We start from the raw sequence: 14,324 nt of genomic DNA, 5'->3' as shown, positions 1-14,324 counted from the left end.
TGTGTGGCCGTTAGCTTATTGTGTGTGTTCAGTCGACGGTGCAGTGCTGTGAAAGGACAGGGAGAGGGACCAAAAGAGTCTAGGGTGTACATTTTATATTTTCCTCACAGTTTAGTATTATTTGGGCAGAGTAATGGCCGATAAAATGGATATGTCTCTAGATGAGATTATCAAGCAGAACAGGCAGCAGAGAGGTGGAGGCCGGGGAGGAAGAGGCCGCGGCCGAGGTGGCCGTGTAGGCTTAGGCGGCGGCCGAGGAGGAGGCCCCGGGCGACTTGGAGGCGGCGGCGGTGGAGGATTTGGAGGCCGAGGCGGCGGATCCGGCCCCATGAGGAGTCGACAGAACCTGAACCGCGCTAGAGGCAGGCCGACGCCTTACAGCAGGGTATGAGAATGTTAGAGGAATAAGCAGTCAAAGGAAAAAAAACCTTCGACACATCTGAAAATTCCCGGTTAACGTCCTTCAGTTTGCTTCTAGCTAATCCTCTTGCCAGCTTGCTAAGTCAAGCGAAAAATGAAAGCTAGCCGCCGAGTTCTCCTTCATGGGGAAGCTCTGTAGTTCGCGGTTAAGCATGAATGGAAGTTGTTTGTATAACGCGTCCCTTCTCCCACAAGCCAAATGGCTTTACACCACTTTCCAAGAAGAGCGGATGGCTAGGCCTCAACGGCGCCATTTTGAATCCACTACCCGAAATTTAAAGCCAGACGTTGGAGGCGGTAACTACTCCCCAGCTCGCATTGGAAAGAAGGAAACCACATCATCGAGAATGCTGACCCTCAGATGAGTTTTTCCTACTAATGGGAGCACCGTGATTCTCCCTATTCGTCGACGAGGCGGCCTTTTGTTCTGGGAGTGGCTGGCGGGTTTATCGAGGCCTGTTCTGAAGGCTTTTCAACCACTCTCTCTGGCTCTTATGGATGGAAAAGTGGACTTTAATACCCTGATATATTCCATATAAGGCAATTCTCCATCCTTTGGCTATTAAAGAGTGCCTCGGGAAACAAAAAACCCCAAACAAAGCCCCAGTCAAAATGGCGTGATCTCAAAATGGACGCTCACGTAATCCACGCTTGTAAAAAAAAAGGGCATGGGGCCTGTTCTATTTTTTATTTTTTTCAACCATATGGACATTATCCACATTCACGAGACGACAAAGAACTCTCCGGTGGTCGAGGACGGGCGGTTCAGCGCTGGAGGCGGCTGCTTCAGTTGGAGACCCCTGTGTATCAACGGAGCCTCTCTGGAGGGCCTTTTGAAGGAGGCGCAGATGGCACCACAACAATGGGAACTTCTGGTAGCTAGTATGGGCAGTTTTTCAGGTTTAGTGTACAGTTTTGTTTAGTTTTTTTGGGTGGGGGCTATGAAATTCACTTTGCACCTTTTTTTTTTTTTTTTTTTTTTACTTTATTGACTTTGAGCAGTCATGGCTTAAGGAGATTTTGTAATGTTGCTAAGGATCAGTTCGTGTCTGTCCTATAAATGTAATTATCCACTATATCCCCTTGCTTTCAATGAGCTATCTTGTCTGTTTAAACTGATTCACTTGCTTGTAGTGGTGGGGTGGGCAGGGAACGTTTTGGGGACCAACCCCTATTACATTAAGGGAACTGAGCACCCTGGCCATGTTGGAAGTGGAGCCCCTGCTTACCCCAACACCCAGACGTGTGGACTCTGTGATTGACAGAGAGGCAAGGGGATCCTGAAGTCAGCAGGTGCGTTCTCTTTCATCTGTTGCAGCCTAAACAGCTCCCCGACAAGTGGCAGCACGACATGTTCGACAACGGCTTCGGAGGCTTTAATGGTAGTGCCGGCGGTGGCGGAGGAGCTGGTGTGGAAACTGGAGGGAAGCTCCTAGTCTCCAATCTGGACTTCGGTGTTTCAGATGCAGACATTCAGGTACGTAACGTTTTGTTTGCGGTCCTTGCTTGCCTACTCTTTCTGTTGTCAAACAGATTCAAATTCACTTTTTTCTTTTTCTTTTTGCCTTTAGGAACTTTTTGCTGAATTTGGGACTCTGAAGAAGGCTGCTGTTCATTACGACCGCTCAGGAAGAAGCCTGGGAACAGCTGATGTCCATTTTGAGAGGAGAGCAGATGCACTGAAGGCCATGAAGCAATATAACGGCATCCCACTTGATGGTACGATTCAGATCAAATCGTCATGTTTATAATATGGGTTACAGGTAGAATTGGAACTAAAAAGGGTTCCCGCAGGGTCTTAAAATCATAGTATTGGTCTGTAGTGTGGCCAGAATGTGAGTTTATTGTCATGCTCTTAAGTTATTCTGCCTCTTTACGCTTTTTGCATACGTGCTGGTTGTTTGTTTGTTTTTTTTCCGTTTTTGACCTGTATTTATAGTTGTAGGATTTGGGTTGTCCCTGTCTTAAAACTATCCAATGAAAAACAAATGAGGAAATTTTTGGCCAGAAATTCAGCTCTTTTTTTTTTCCTCTCAAGCTTACAAAATTCATTGATGTTTTCTATGTATGGTGTTCAATTTGTCTTTTTAGGGCGGCCAATGAACATTCAACTCGTCACATCACAGATTGACACACAGAGGCGGCCTATGCAGGGGTGAGTTAGGGTTGCTATCCAATGATTAAGAAGTCTGGTCAATTCACCCCTTGGCAACCCCACATGTTGCCATTATAACCTGTTCTACTGCTATTTTTAACCAAGGCATTTTGTTCCTATGAACTTGCATTAATCATCATTTTGTGCGTGTTCTGTATTTGATGGTAAATTTCTCAACGTTTTGCAAGGTTCTGATTGGGGCCGAAACGATTAACGGTGTATCGATTATTGAAATTTCAATTAATTTAGTAATTGGTTAATTAACCAGAGGATACAGGCTCTAAAGGTCATTTGCTGAAAAATAACACGATGAGAGCAATAATTAAGCTGAAACTGTACAAAATATCAATTTTGGATTTTAGATAAAAATAAAACTTGGTAGAAAGTTTTATTGAAGCTAAAACAATTGGCATTGTTTTAGCTTCACCTGGTGTGAAAGAAAAATCTCATATAGCAACTTTTTCTATAAATTCATTAACCAATTAATGTAAAAAAAAAACATTGTACTGATGCTAAGGCTAGCAAAAAGTGCTTGAGCATTTCATGTTGGAAGATTTTTTTTTGCCAGAGATGCATTTTTTGCTACAAACAATCAAGCATACACTAAAGAAATGTATACACTAAATGTTTTCTTATTTTAAAAAAATGAATGTAGACATTTGTACATTTTACTGTATGTAAACTCATAAAATATTCTATTTAGAAAATATGGATACATTGGATTTTACCCTTTTATTTTATTTCAGGTTGGTCGTAGTTGGGGGCATGAACAGAAATCGCACCTTTGGCATGCAGAGAGGTCGAGGCGGCCGTGGTTCAGGTTTTTTCAGAGGGAGAGGACGGGGTGGTGGCCGAGGTGGCGGAAGCAAACCGCTTTCAGCAGAGGAGCTTGATGCACAATTAGACGCCTACAACGCCAGGGTACGTCCAGCTGACAAAGCAGATCTCATTTGGTAATGTTTTACACTTGTCTTGATGTTTTTTTTTTGTTTTTTTTTACCAGATGGACACCAGTTAAGAGATGAAGTTCTTCTTAGTTGTCTTCCCTTCCTTTCTGTGCAGAAGAGAGTGGTTGTTACAAATGTGCAGAATATTTTACACACGCTTGTCTTCTGATGTGATTTGAAAGTGTTCCAGCCTCTTCTTTTAAATACTCCAAAGTGTTTTTTACCTGTATTTTATTTTTTTTTTTTTTTTTGATGGAAAAAAAAAAGGTTTTGACTGTAGGTTTTTGAACTGGGGTATCCCAGCTCCCCTCTGCCCTGTAGTGAATGAAACTTGTAATAAAACCTGCAGTGTATATTAACCAAAAAGTCTTGGATTTATGCATCTATGAATTTTGTAATGTCTGGTTTGTTATATATAATGTTCCACCATATGTTGTGAAAAAGAAATTTCCTCATCACTGGTAGTTTGACAGCGTTTTAAAATGTATGTATTTGGTGTTCGATTATGCGAAATATAAAATTAATCTTTTGGTATGCTTGTGGAAATATTTTTACTTGTTGGGAGGTTTAACTGATGTCTAGTGCTGAAGGTTTTAAAAGACCCGAACATTCTGTCATGCCACAATACAGCCACTAGGTGTCGTCCTGTATTAAAATATTCCCGCTCTAGTATGGCCTCTGGACTGACACCACTTCTGAGTCCTTATAAGGAGACTTGCAATAAACGCATTGGTGCAAATGATGTTTGGGTTTAAATGGACTTAATTGTGACATGAACAGTAAGAGATCAGATTTGTAAAACTCAAATGTCTTGAGTTTCTGGAAGCATTTCCTTTAAAGGTTTGCAAGAACCACTTCCGGTGGGATTTTCAGGATTAAAGTAAATCTCCACTCAAGAAGAAAACATACCAAGTTTTTTATTAAATCCCAAAAATGTTTTAGCATTTTTTGGGTGCGTTCAAACACTTAGGCATACCAAAATCTCTGCTAAAAAAGCAGAAGAGTAATATTTGTTTAAAAATAAACACGTTATCTCTAGTGTTTCCGCAGATTAGAATGTAAATCTCACCTCAAATCAGGAAATAATTTGGTCCAGTCATTGTCGGCTACTGGAATTTAAGTTGTACAGCGTTTTTTTAATACAATTCAAAACATTTGCTTTTTCTTATCTTGATTATATATATGAGCAAACACTGAGATAATCAGTGCTAAATCCTAATATTAAGGACAATTAGTCTTCTATGTATTAGGGGATTATAAGAACTTGTGGGTTGTGTTTTACAATGCATGTGCCTCACAAAGTTTTTTCTCTTGGTAAATAAACTTGATGGTATGCTGTTTATTTGCTTTTATTTAATCGATGTTGGTAAAATTCAAGTAAAGCTTCTGCATTTAGAGTCTGCCTGTGGCTGTTTTTGATAAAGTCAACATGGCAGACCGCCCACGGTCCAACACGAGCCATCATGAGTTGCGCAACCAATTTTCTACTAGTTATATTTATGTCTACTAGACTATAAAGAAATTGGTGTCTGGTTTAAATTCAGTTCATCTTTATCGCGCTGATCCTTATTTAAATGAAGGGACTTCTAAGGTGCAATTCATTCAACAATCACCCTGCTACGGACACGTAAGATGTTGAGGCTTGTTTTTATAAATGAATAAAATACAGCAAAGCTATGAATTTTGTGAATATAAGATGTGGCAAAAATCGTTTAATTGTAAGTTTAGACGTGTGATTCTTTATAGGTTTATCGCATTGTTTCATGAAGTATAATTGGTAGGTAAAAATTTGCAGTGGGAGATTATCTTTTCGTAGTTTTGTTTGCATGCTTTTATTTTGAAGAAGATTATGCGGAAATGGCAGTGAGTGGTCTCTTGTTCAGATTTTCCTCCGCCGCGGCGCTTCACTCTCATTCACAGGAGACTGGCCCAGCCAACCACAAGTGAAACGGTAAGACTACACAGAAAACACCCTGCAGAGACTTTTATTGACTTTTTTTTTAATGCGACCAACACTTAGCTGCTATTTCTAAATCTGTAATGTTTTTGCCTCGGGACAGAATTCTAATTTATTATTTTAACATTTTTGAACGGAACTAGTTGTTTGCCAAAACGCAAGTTTCCGTCGAAAGAATTGTAGTTTTTCGTCTCAAATTAAATGGACTTTGTGTCAGTTTCAGTGTTTCAAACTGTTATTGTGAAGTTTATTAGTGACTCGTTAAGTTATCCGCCCTGAACGGGGAACGTAGACGGTTCAGTTGTGAATTTCCGGGTGTAGGCGGTTAGGTAAGTGTGCCCTCTGAATACAATAAACTTATAATATAGCGCATGCATTAACCAGTGCAAGGTAAAAAGTGTAAATAAAGTGACTATATTGGTTTACTTTAAGAAAGAAATGCATGTGTGACGCCCTTGACATGTGGCTGGCTTTATGAAGAACATTTGAACTCACTTCCTGGTACTCAGCCTTGTTTAAATTTGATTCAGTTCACACCTTAAACCTGCCTCCATTTTTGTTTTTGTTATTTATTTTGAACGCCTCCTCAGTGAAGTGCCCGAGGTCAACTTGCTCAGATCAAATCGGTTTCAATCGACTTTTTTTTTCTGATTTTGAGACTGTTTTTCACTGAATGGCTGCCGATAGATTTGTACAAACCGTGAATCCTCCCTTTCCCTTCCTGTTGAGGAAATGACGGTCTTGGGTTCTTTTCAGCTTTTCTGTAAGTTTCATATATGTTTATATATAATTTTTGTTAATAAACTTTTTTATTTTTACTTCCGCTCAGCTTGAAAATCTGCAAGCTTGCATGGCCGGATGTCTTACTGAGCGTTTCCTTTCCTCTCTGGTGTATGCTGATAGTCCGAAGAAGGTTGATTTTAAGCAGGGGAAAAAAAAGCTTTGTATTTATAACAAAAATGTTTCAACTTCCTAGCAGCTCAATGTGAGGAATGCTAGGGTCAGAACCAACTTTGAAAAGTTTAAAACGTTGACGGACTGATCTGGCTTTTCAAGACCAGTCAAAATCTACAAAAGCCAATTCTGATTTCTTTTTCTACAACACATGAGGTTAATAAAAAGAGATGATGTTGATGAATAAATATAACCTTATATTGCTAGCCAAACCATTATCTGATTATTAATAAACTCAGACATGTGTATGGTCTGTTGGTTTATGTATTTATAGAGTGAGAAGGGTGAATTTTGATTAATGGAAGTAGATAAAGTAAAGAGCTGTTTTCTGGATTTTGACCTTCCATTTGAGGAAAATAGGTCCTTCTCAATTTATTTTCTTCTGTAGGCTTAAAAAAATCTTTGTGTTGTAGGAAACATTTCCTCCCTCATCCTCTCGTGCCAGTGCAGCCCTCTTTAGTTGCCTCTCTAAACAATCATGTCAGTGACCTGTTTCTGTTCAACCACGCAGGGGAAGGCATACAGGTATGACAGACAATGAAGCGTCTGTCCTCGTGTCAGGCCAGCTTGATGGCTAGAAAATAGTTTTCTTCTGCAGCTTTGCTAAATGGTTAAAATATAAAACAATCCCACCACCAGTTGTGGGGTATTATGCAACAATTTTAAGTTGAGATGAGCCTCCCTATTCTTTACATATTTTATTTTTACGTTAATTAATTGTTGCATGTCTCGTAGTTTGCACCTGAGCTCCCCTCTGCCCCCCATCCCCTCCCGGTTTCCTGTAGTTGCAGGCGCTATTCAGCATCTATTTATTCCTCTTTGTTCTGGACCTTTCCGGAATAGTTGTGTTTTGCATCTTTGGTTCCCACAGGCTGCTCTTTATGTCGACTTTTATTACCCGAAATTAATCAAATTCTTTCCTACAGATGAATGGCGGTTATCAAGCCACTTCAGACCTTCTCGTAGTTGTCCAAAAATACCCTGTTGCCTCTTTCTTCAACCCCCCCTGGTCTGTTGGCATTGAGCTCTTCTGCATTGCATCAGCCCTAAGCTCGCGCTGCAACACTTCCTCAAATTTTTGGGCAATTTCTGCTCCATCTCCTCAACTTACTGGGAACCAACATAATTTAGTGTACTTGTGTAAGCATCGGTATCAGTGCTTTTTGTTTGTTTTTTTCTTTTTGCATTTGCTTTTGTTGGTTTTAGCGTCTATTAGAAGTACGAAGAAGATGAGCTGAGCTTCATCTCTGCGCTGCTGCGGTTTAGTACACCAAAGGATGTGAATCATTGCGCTCCTCCTCATATGAAAAAGGAAGTTTGCAGTCACTTCTTGACAGCAGAAAATGGCCGCCGCTGCTGCGCTACCTTGGCATGCAAGGCTCTCTTTTTGTTGTTTTTTTTTAAATGTGCATCGCTCGATTTTATCACCACCTTATCAAACGTCGAATTTTGGGTTTACCTAAACATGATTGCAACCATGGCAGTCTGCTTGCAAAAGCAATACAGCAGGAACGTAATGAGGAAACATAGCTGCGCTTGTTAGAAAGGACGGGTCCAAAGGTCTTGGTTACACTCGGTGCTGCATGAAGAGACTTCAGCGCCAAGAGACCTGAAAGGATGAAAGCAGCTGCATAGCTTCGCTAAATGTCACAGCATACAGGTTCCCCAGTCACCATTAGTGCAACAGTACTCGTGTTCTTGTGTTGTCACTAAGGTGAATATGAGCTTTGTTCCTTGTTGGAGCATTCCGATGTGTAAATTATGAGCTGGAGGACCAAAATGTCAGATTTCAAACTTTTCTTTTTCCCATTAAAGTCCTTTCCTGCCTGCTGAGTGCATATTCAGTCATCTTGGACAAAACTCACAACATTAGGTCTGAATCTGTGGCTGCTTTTATGTTACTGAGGGGATGCTGTTGGGCTTAAAATTGCATCATTATATTTGTTTCTTCTTAACTGTGATCATGATAAAACAGTGTGGCAATACATCTGTTAAAGCATGAAAATAGAACGCATACGCTGCTCTAAAAAACAAAGTTGGGTTAAGGCTTCAAAAATCCTTTATTTTTCCTAAGAGAAATGAAATGTTGCAACTCATATTATCAAAGTTTCTTTGAAGAGTTGTTGCAGATTGTGATGGCTGTGGGCGCTCAAGAATCTCCTGTAGCGATCTGTGTTACAGCGGTTCTGAAAGAACAAAACCAAAACCACTAAGTTAACGGCCGTGTTAAAGTCACAATGCTTTTAATTATTCTCATTGAGATGGGGCAAATTGAGTGGTTATGTTGAACATAAAGTCTAACATTGAACACTTGTGAAGCAGAACGTGCCATAGCTCGCTTTAAAGTAGTTCTTCGTTCTCAATAAAATTGTCTCAACATTGAGAATCTAAAACTGAAACTGAAATGGAGATGCACCAGTCATTTGGTTAAAATCACAAATGGCTTTTGCCCTTAAATGTGTCAAAACAAAAACTTAGAGGCATTTTCAGATTATAAACGCACCACCCAACAGCACAAGGTTTGCTCCTCTAATTGAAATAAACGTAACAGAAGAATATATCTAATCCAGATATGATTGCCTGGGTGCAAGATTTGCAGTAACCATTTAATTTAGTCTTATGTTTGAGGGAGGTGCATGTTTTAAATCAAAGAACCTGCAGTCGACGGTATTTTCTGTCACATGGAACAACTGAACCGACAGGGCAGGCTTCCAAGAAAACACAGAAATCTGTATCGGGAAGGAAGAGCTCGAGCCGTGCATCTCAACTCTTACCACAGTTACTATTTCAGCTTCATTTGCGTATTTTTGTTGTTGCTTCCTGGCCAGTCTGCCTCTGACCTTTTAATGGAAAGCGTGAACATAAACACCCAACCCCGCCAGACTTGTTTGTGGATGGAGCTCTGAAATCTTGCCTGACCGGGTTTTGTGTTTTAGCTTTACTTCAAACATTTTGTAAATGACGGTGAATAAGGAAGACGTGGTTGTCAGAAATTAAATTGGATGTTGTATACTCGCAGTAAATCAGAAGCAGCGTTAAAAAGGTAGCAGGTCATAAAACATGGAGGCAATTTGATGACTTTATTAAAGGAGAATAACGTTTATGATCGCTGCTCAGCCCTGTGAAAACTGAACTTTCTCAAACGGTAGTGCTTGATTAGTTTGGGTATCGATGTACACCTCGCATCAGCAACATGGACGCTACAGCCACGCAGGGGGGGAGACTGTGTCTCAGGTGACGGTCAAAGCAGTTTGTCCACAAAAGGACAGAAAGGACAGCTGACCCACTTGCTAACAATTCTCCCTTAATCAGCAGAATTCTACTTTGCAGGGAATAAAAGAAAAACAAAAACGCCTCCTCAGCCATAACTCAACGTCTCGAGAGCCTCCGCGTCGTTCCTAAGGAACGGGCCTAATCTCCTGCCTGAGCCGCTGCCAAGACTGGAGTGTTTGTAACTTTCTGCTGCTCGCTCAGTCCGCTCAGGCAAACAGTTTATCCAGGCTGCGGAGCTGTTCAGGTGGCGGCCGAGACTCCCAAGTTCAGCAGAACGTTCTGTCCCATGACCGCAAGGGCTTATTCCCAGCAGGCCCAACAATGACAGGGCCTCTTTCTGGCAACTTTAACCACAGCTCGCATTGTTGGAGACTGGAGAGAGAGAGAGAGATAGAGGGAGAAAAAAATGGCTGTCATTGTAAAGGTGATGATGTCAGCATTGTTTGACTGTTATTTGGAGCATGTGGGCCTTTTTAAATGACTAAACCAGCAATGCCACATTTGATTAAGAAGGCATCTCTAAATAATGTGATATATTATCATCATTGCATAACACTTTAGAAACACTTGGCTCAACAGACTGCATAAATCAATGCAATGTTCATCAGGCTATTCATGTTTAGCAAAACCCAGTCATTTATGGGTATTTTAATTTAAAAAAAGGTATTTAAAGATAAACACTAGCTAAATTCAGTTTTATTTTTGTAATTTACAGTCATACATGATTCCACAGCTTATTTTAACTTTATATTCACCACCTGGTAACAGCTGCCTAATTAGCCATACTAGCCGGCAGTCTGCTGCTTTACAGATGTGCTCGTTTTAACTTTAAATTTTTATAGTTTTTAGTCACTGCAATTTTTAAAAAGAGTGGAGGTTGGTGCTTAGTTTCCATTCTCGTGTCAGATTGCCCTTGCAGTGAAAGTCTTCCAAGAAGCTGTGTGCGGCTACAGAGCACCTTCTGCTGCATCTCATTAAAAGGACATTTTAAAAATGCAGTTTAAGTAGATTTGTATTTGCTCCCGCTTCTTGTTTTATCTCATCTGCCTGCGTTAATTTTAACAACGAAGAGAGAACATGACTGTCTTAAAATAAGTGCACAATTTGGGATCAGTGGTCACACAAACATCCAAGTTAAGATGGGGAAGTTCGAACCAAACAGCACGACCTCTTTAGCAGTTTCCAGTAGAGCGTTGTCTGTCGCTGAGTTGACTGAGCACTTCCTGCTGTGGAACAGCTTGGTATGCTGCTGCACTGCGTTGCTGCAAGACGAGTCAAGCAGAGGAAGCGAGAAAAGAGAAGAGAAAAAAAAAGCCAACAACCTGCTCCCCAAGCTCTTGAAGAACGAAAGTTACAGCACCGCTGCCTTATCTGCTCCTGGTTTCCCTCCAAACCAAACGCTCTCGCACTGCTGACCAGCCCAAACATGCACTCGCTTTCAAAGGAATTTTTGGACTTTTTTTTTTTTTTTTTGGGTGCGCCGAGGCCCTTAGTTGGGGAAACCGAGCTGCGTTCAGAGCTCCTAATCGCCAGATGTGTGGAGGTTTGGACACAGATGAGCAGCAGTGTATTTGCTTTGGACTCCTAAGCGTCCCGCCTCCTCTGAACAGGTGCAGCTGGGCTCATCAGCTGGCATCAGTCACAATTGTTTGCCTTCTGAGAGTTTTAGGTCTGTTTGACTGTCTGTGTTTGACAAACAGCGCCTGGCATGTGAAACGGATTAACGAGAGTCATAAATTAGAGGGCGAAATGATTGTCTTTATAGGGGAAGAGTAATTTGTAACACGAGGAAACTGTTTGTCCTGACACCTTCCTCTTTCTCTTCAGAACAGTTCTGCTTCCAGCCGTGAGCTCAGACTTTACCAACATTCAGCTCCAATCTCCTTCTCACCCATTTTATGTTATTAATGAAGTCGCAGACCTTTCTCGCTCTTGATCAACTCTTTACCCTTTGTTTTGCTTTTTCAAATCCTTGCTTGTCTTCTGAAGCCGGGCCTTTTCAACATTGAATTCTTGAAAAACGTCACTGAGGTGCTTGAGGGTGTTTTCTTGTTGGCTGAAAGGAGCCAGCAGGTAAATCTGCTGCAGGCTTCATATTGAGGGTCATGTCTTTAAATCAAGGAAATGCTTTTTTTTTCTTTTTTTTTTTTTTACCACCCAAAAAAAACATTAAGCTGATTTGTGTGTTCTCATCTTCAGGTCTTAAACAAGAACAAGTCAAGAACCACGTTATGGTTGCAGTGTAATCCAGCTGTTGTTTGCAGGTGTTGCTTGGCTCTCATAAAGTTTTGCTCTGCAAGTGTTCACCAGCTGTTCTCAATAATTACACTCCAACATTACCAGGGCTCTGCAACAAGATATGTACCGATCAAGTTTTCAGGCCAATACTGATTTCTGCTTTTTGAGATCCTTGTATTTTGCACACAAGAGAAGATACATGCGCTGCTGCAGGTTCTTTCGTAGAGCTAGTGGGTTATAATAATAAAAAAAGGAACTTCGAGGTCATTAATGCATCAAACGCATGTCATGACCTTTATTTGATTTCATCAAAGTGTAAAAGTTCATTAAAGTACCTTCTGCTTGTTAGTTGATGCCTTTATAGATTGAGAATGACGTTTCTTCGTTTTGATGCAATTTCATTAATTCTTTTATTGTTGCCAGTCTAAGTTATGCCATTTAAACCAACCTGACTATGACTAATTGTCCTAACTCTGCTTAGAAGTGTTTAAATGCCTTTGTTTGTACATGAGCTTGTGTCCTCGCGTCAAAGTTCACTGAGATTTCTCTCAGCAGCCATGACTCTTTGCCGCTTAGCTTCACTTGTAGTTTTCATTTTTTTAAAATAATAAAAAGGCAGCGCCTCCATTTCCTCCATCTTTTATCGTTCCCTCCCTCTCTGTCGCCACAGTCTAGCGCATCATGGCAGAGCAGGACCTCACACCGGAGCAGCTGAAAGAGATCGCCACGGCCAACGAGGAGAAAGAATCGGACATAAACTACAAACCTCCTGCACAGAAGAGCTTACAGGAGATCCAGGAGCTGGACAAAGATGACGAGAGCCTGCGGAAGTACAAGGAGGCGCTGCTGGGCAAGGCTGCCGTGGTCGCAGGTTCGTGCCGACCCGACTCGTTTATCCGCTCCGTTTGGCCCGTCTGTAGTCTCCGTCATCGAATGTCGGCTGTTTGTTGTGAAAACAGGGCAACTGAGATTGACATCCTCACATAGGAATATTTATCCCGCCTGACAGAGAGCAATGAGTCCCATCTAACTTCATCATACAAACATCTGAGTGTTGCAAAGTGTTTGCCAAGGCAACCAGCGCCTCCATCTTCTTTTGCTTTGGGATTAATGATGGGTTAATACCTCCATGTGTTGTAGGACCTCCTCATATAAACAAAGATGGTTATATGAGATTAAACTGATGTCATGTGTCAGCAGGTTCCATTTATCTCCGCATGCCATCACTACAGGCAGTTTTTGAATATGCCAAACCTTTACAGTGTTTTGGAAAAGTGTGCGCCTTTTGAACTCTTCACAGTGAAACGGCATTGCTCTTTTAGGTTTTATGTGATTGACCAGCACATGAGAGCTTTTCTAATAAAGACCATTTGGCTTTTAATCCCCTTTTATTGTGAATTCCCCAAAGTAACCCGGCAAAGTCCAGGCGGAAATCCATTTTAGAATTTGAGTGAAGAATTTAAAAAATGTTCAGACACTTTCATTCCGATCTGGCTGAGCTACTTTGCAGCAAAGAACAGGCAAAGATGTTACTCTGTCTGTGCAGAGAGAAACCAGAAGTAACTTGGAGCTGTAATTACACCGCAAGGTGGTTCTAACAATTATTGATTTAGAGGGAATATAAATACACACCACATTTTTTCTGATTTTAATTTGTATTTATTGCTATGTTTCACAGTTATGTCCTAGTTTGTTGTTGTTCATTATAAGATTCCCCCCACCCCCCCCCAAAAAAAAAAAAAAAACTTCTGTGGCATGTGGAATTTATTTATTATTTTGTGGCTGAAAAAGGAAACAGTCCTCAGGATGTGTCTGAAGAACAACAATATGATGTCCAAATAATCAGCTGAAGGAAGATGTTGCCTAATGAGTGCTTTTAGAGAAAGAAAACGCATGACGCCCATCATTTATTTAACTTTTTCTCTTTACTAGATCCCAGTGCACCAAATGTCCAGGTGACACGGATGACGCTGATGTGTGAAAATGCACCCGCTCCCTTGGTCCTTGACCTGCAGGGTAAGTACTGTTCAGCTGCAGGTTTTAGAGGTCAAAGGGCAGGAGGAGGAGCATTACCTCTGTCTTCATACTGAAGGAAGTCCAATCACTGCAGACAGTAAGCAGTCCCTTCCCTCTGCGCAAATTTAGACGCTGCGTCATTAGTCTGCTAATTAGCTATGAGGAGATTCTTATGGAAGTGGGTTAATTAGCCACTTCCTGATGGCGCACTTTGTCCCCTCTCAGTGGTCAAAATGGGTATAACAAGGAAGGAAAACTGATGCCTGCTTTTATTCACTGCGCCCCCTGGTGGACGGTACACTCACTACCTCACGAAAACGAAGAATGTTCAAGACTATGAAGCAAACAATTTGTTCCGAGTGTT

General features: G+C 41.2%; 2 protein-coding genes across 4 annotated transcripts in view; both read left to right on the top strand.

Annotated features, from left to right (window-relative positions):
- alyref (Aly/REF export factor) lies at positions 1 to 4,264 on the top strand. Of its 2 annotated transcripts, none has more exons than XM_008416642.2 (6): positions 1 to 385; positions 1,739 to 1,897; positions 1,992 to 2,139; positions 2,512 to 2,575; positions 3,322 to 3,496; positions 3,579 to 4,264. In XM_008416642.2, exons 1-6 carry the CDS (start codon positions 134 to 136, stop codon positions 3,591 to 3,593), a joined length of 813 nt encoding a protein of 270 aa, XP_008414864.1. In that variant the 5' UTR covers positions 1 to 133; the 3' UTR covers positions 3,594 to 4,264. The 2 variants fall into 2 exon arrangements, with proteins under 2 accessions (XP_008414864.1, XP_008414865.1); XM_008416643.1 differs by lacking the exon at positions 1 to 385 and adding an exon at positions 392 to 1,295.
- Positions 4,265 to 5,365: 1,101 nt separating this feature from the next.
- arhgdia (Rho GDP dissociation inhibitor (GDI) alpha) overlaps positions 5,366 to 14,324 on the top strand; it is an 11,532-nt gene continuing 2,573 nt past the window's right edge. The window contains exons 1-3 of one of the 2 annotated variants that reach the window (XM_008416640.1): positions 5,366 to 5,473; positions 12,615 to 12,815; positions 13,877 to 13,960. In XM_008416640.1, the coding sequence (XP_008414862.1) occupies positions 12,626 to 12,815; positions 13,877 to 13,960 (274 nt within the window). In that variant the 5' untranslated portion in view covers positions 5,366 to 5,473; positions 12,615 to 12,625. Of the gene's footprint in view, positions 5,474 to 6,151; positions 6,243 to 12,614; positions 12,816 to 13,876; positions 13,961 to 14,324 lie in introns of those variants that run through there. The other variant, XM_008416641.2, reaches the window with a different exon arrangement.

This window comes from Poecilia reticulata, linkage group LG8 (genome assembly GCF_000633615.1).
Source record: "Poecilia reticulata strain Guanapo linkage group LG8, Guppy_female_1.0+MT, whole genome shotgun sequence".
Taxonomy (NCBI): Eukaryota; Metazoa; Chordata; class Actinopteri; order Cyprinodontiformes; family Poeciliidae; genus Poecilia; species Poecilia reticulata.
The sequence above is the reverse complement of the archived record's forward strand: the minus strand, read 5'-3'. Positions and strand labels throughout refer to the sequence as shown.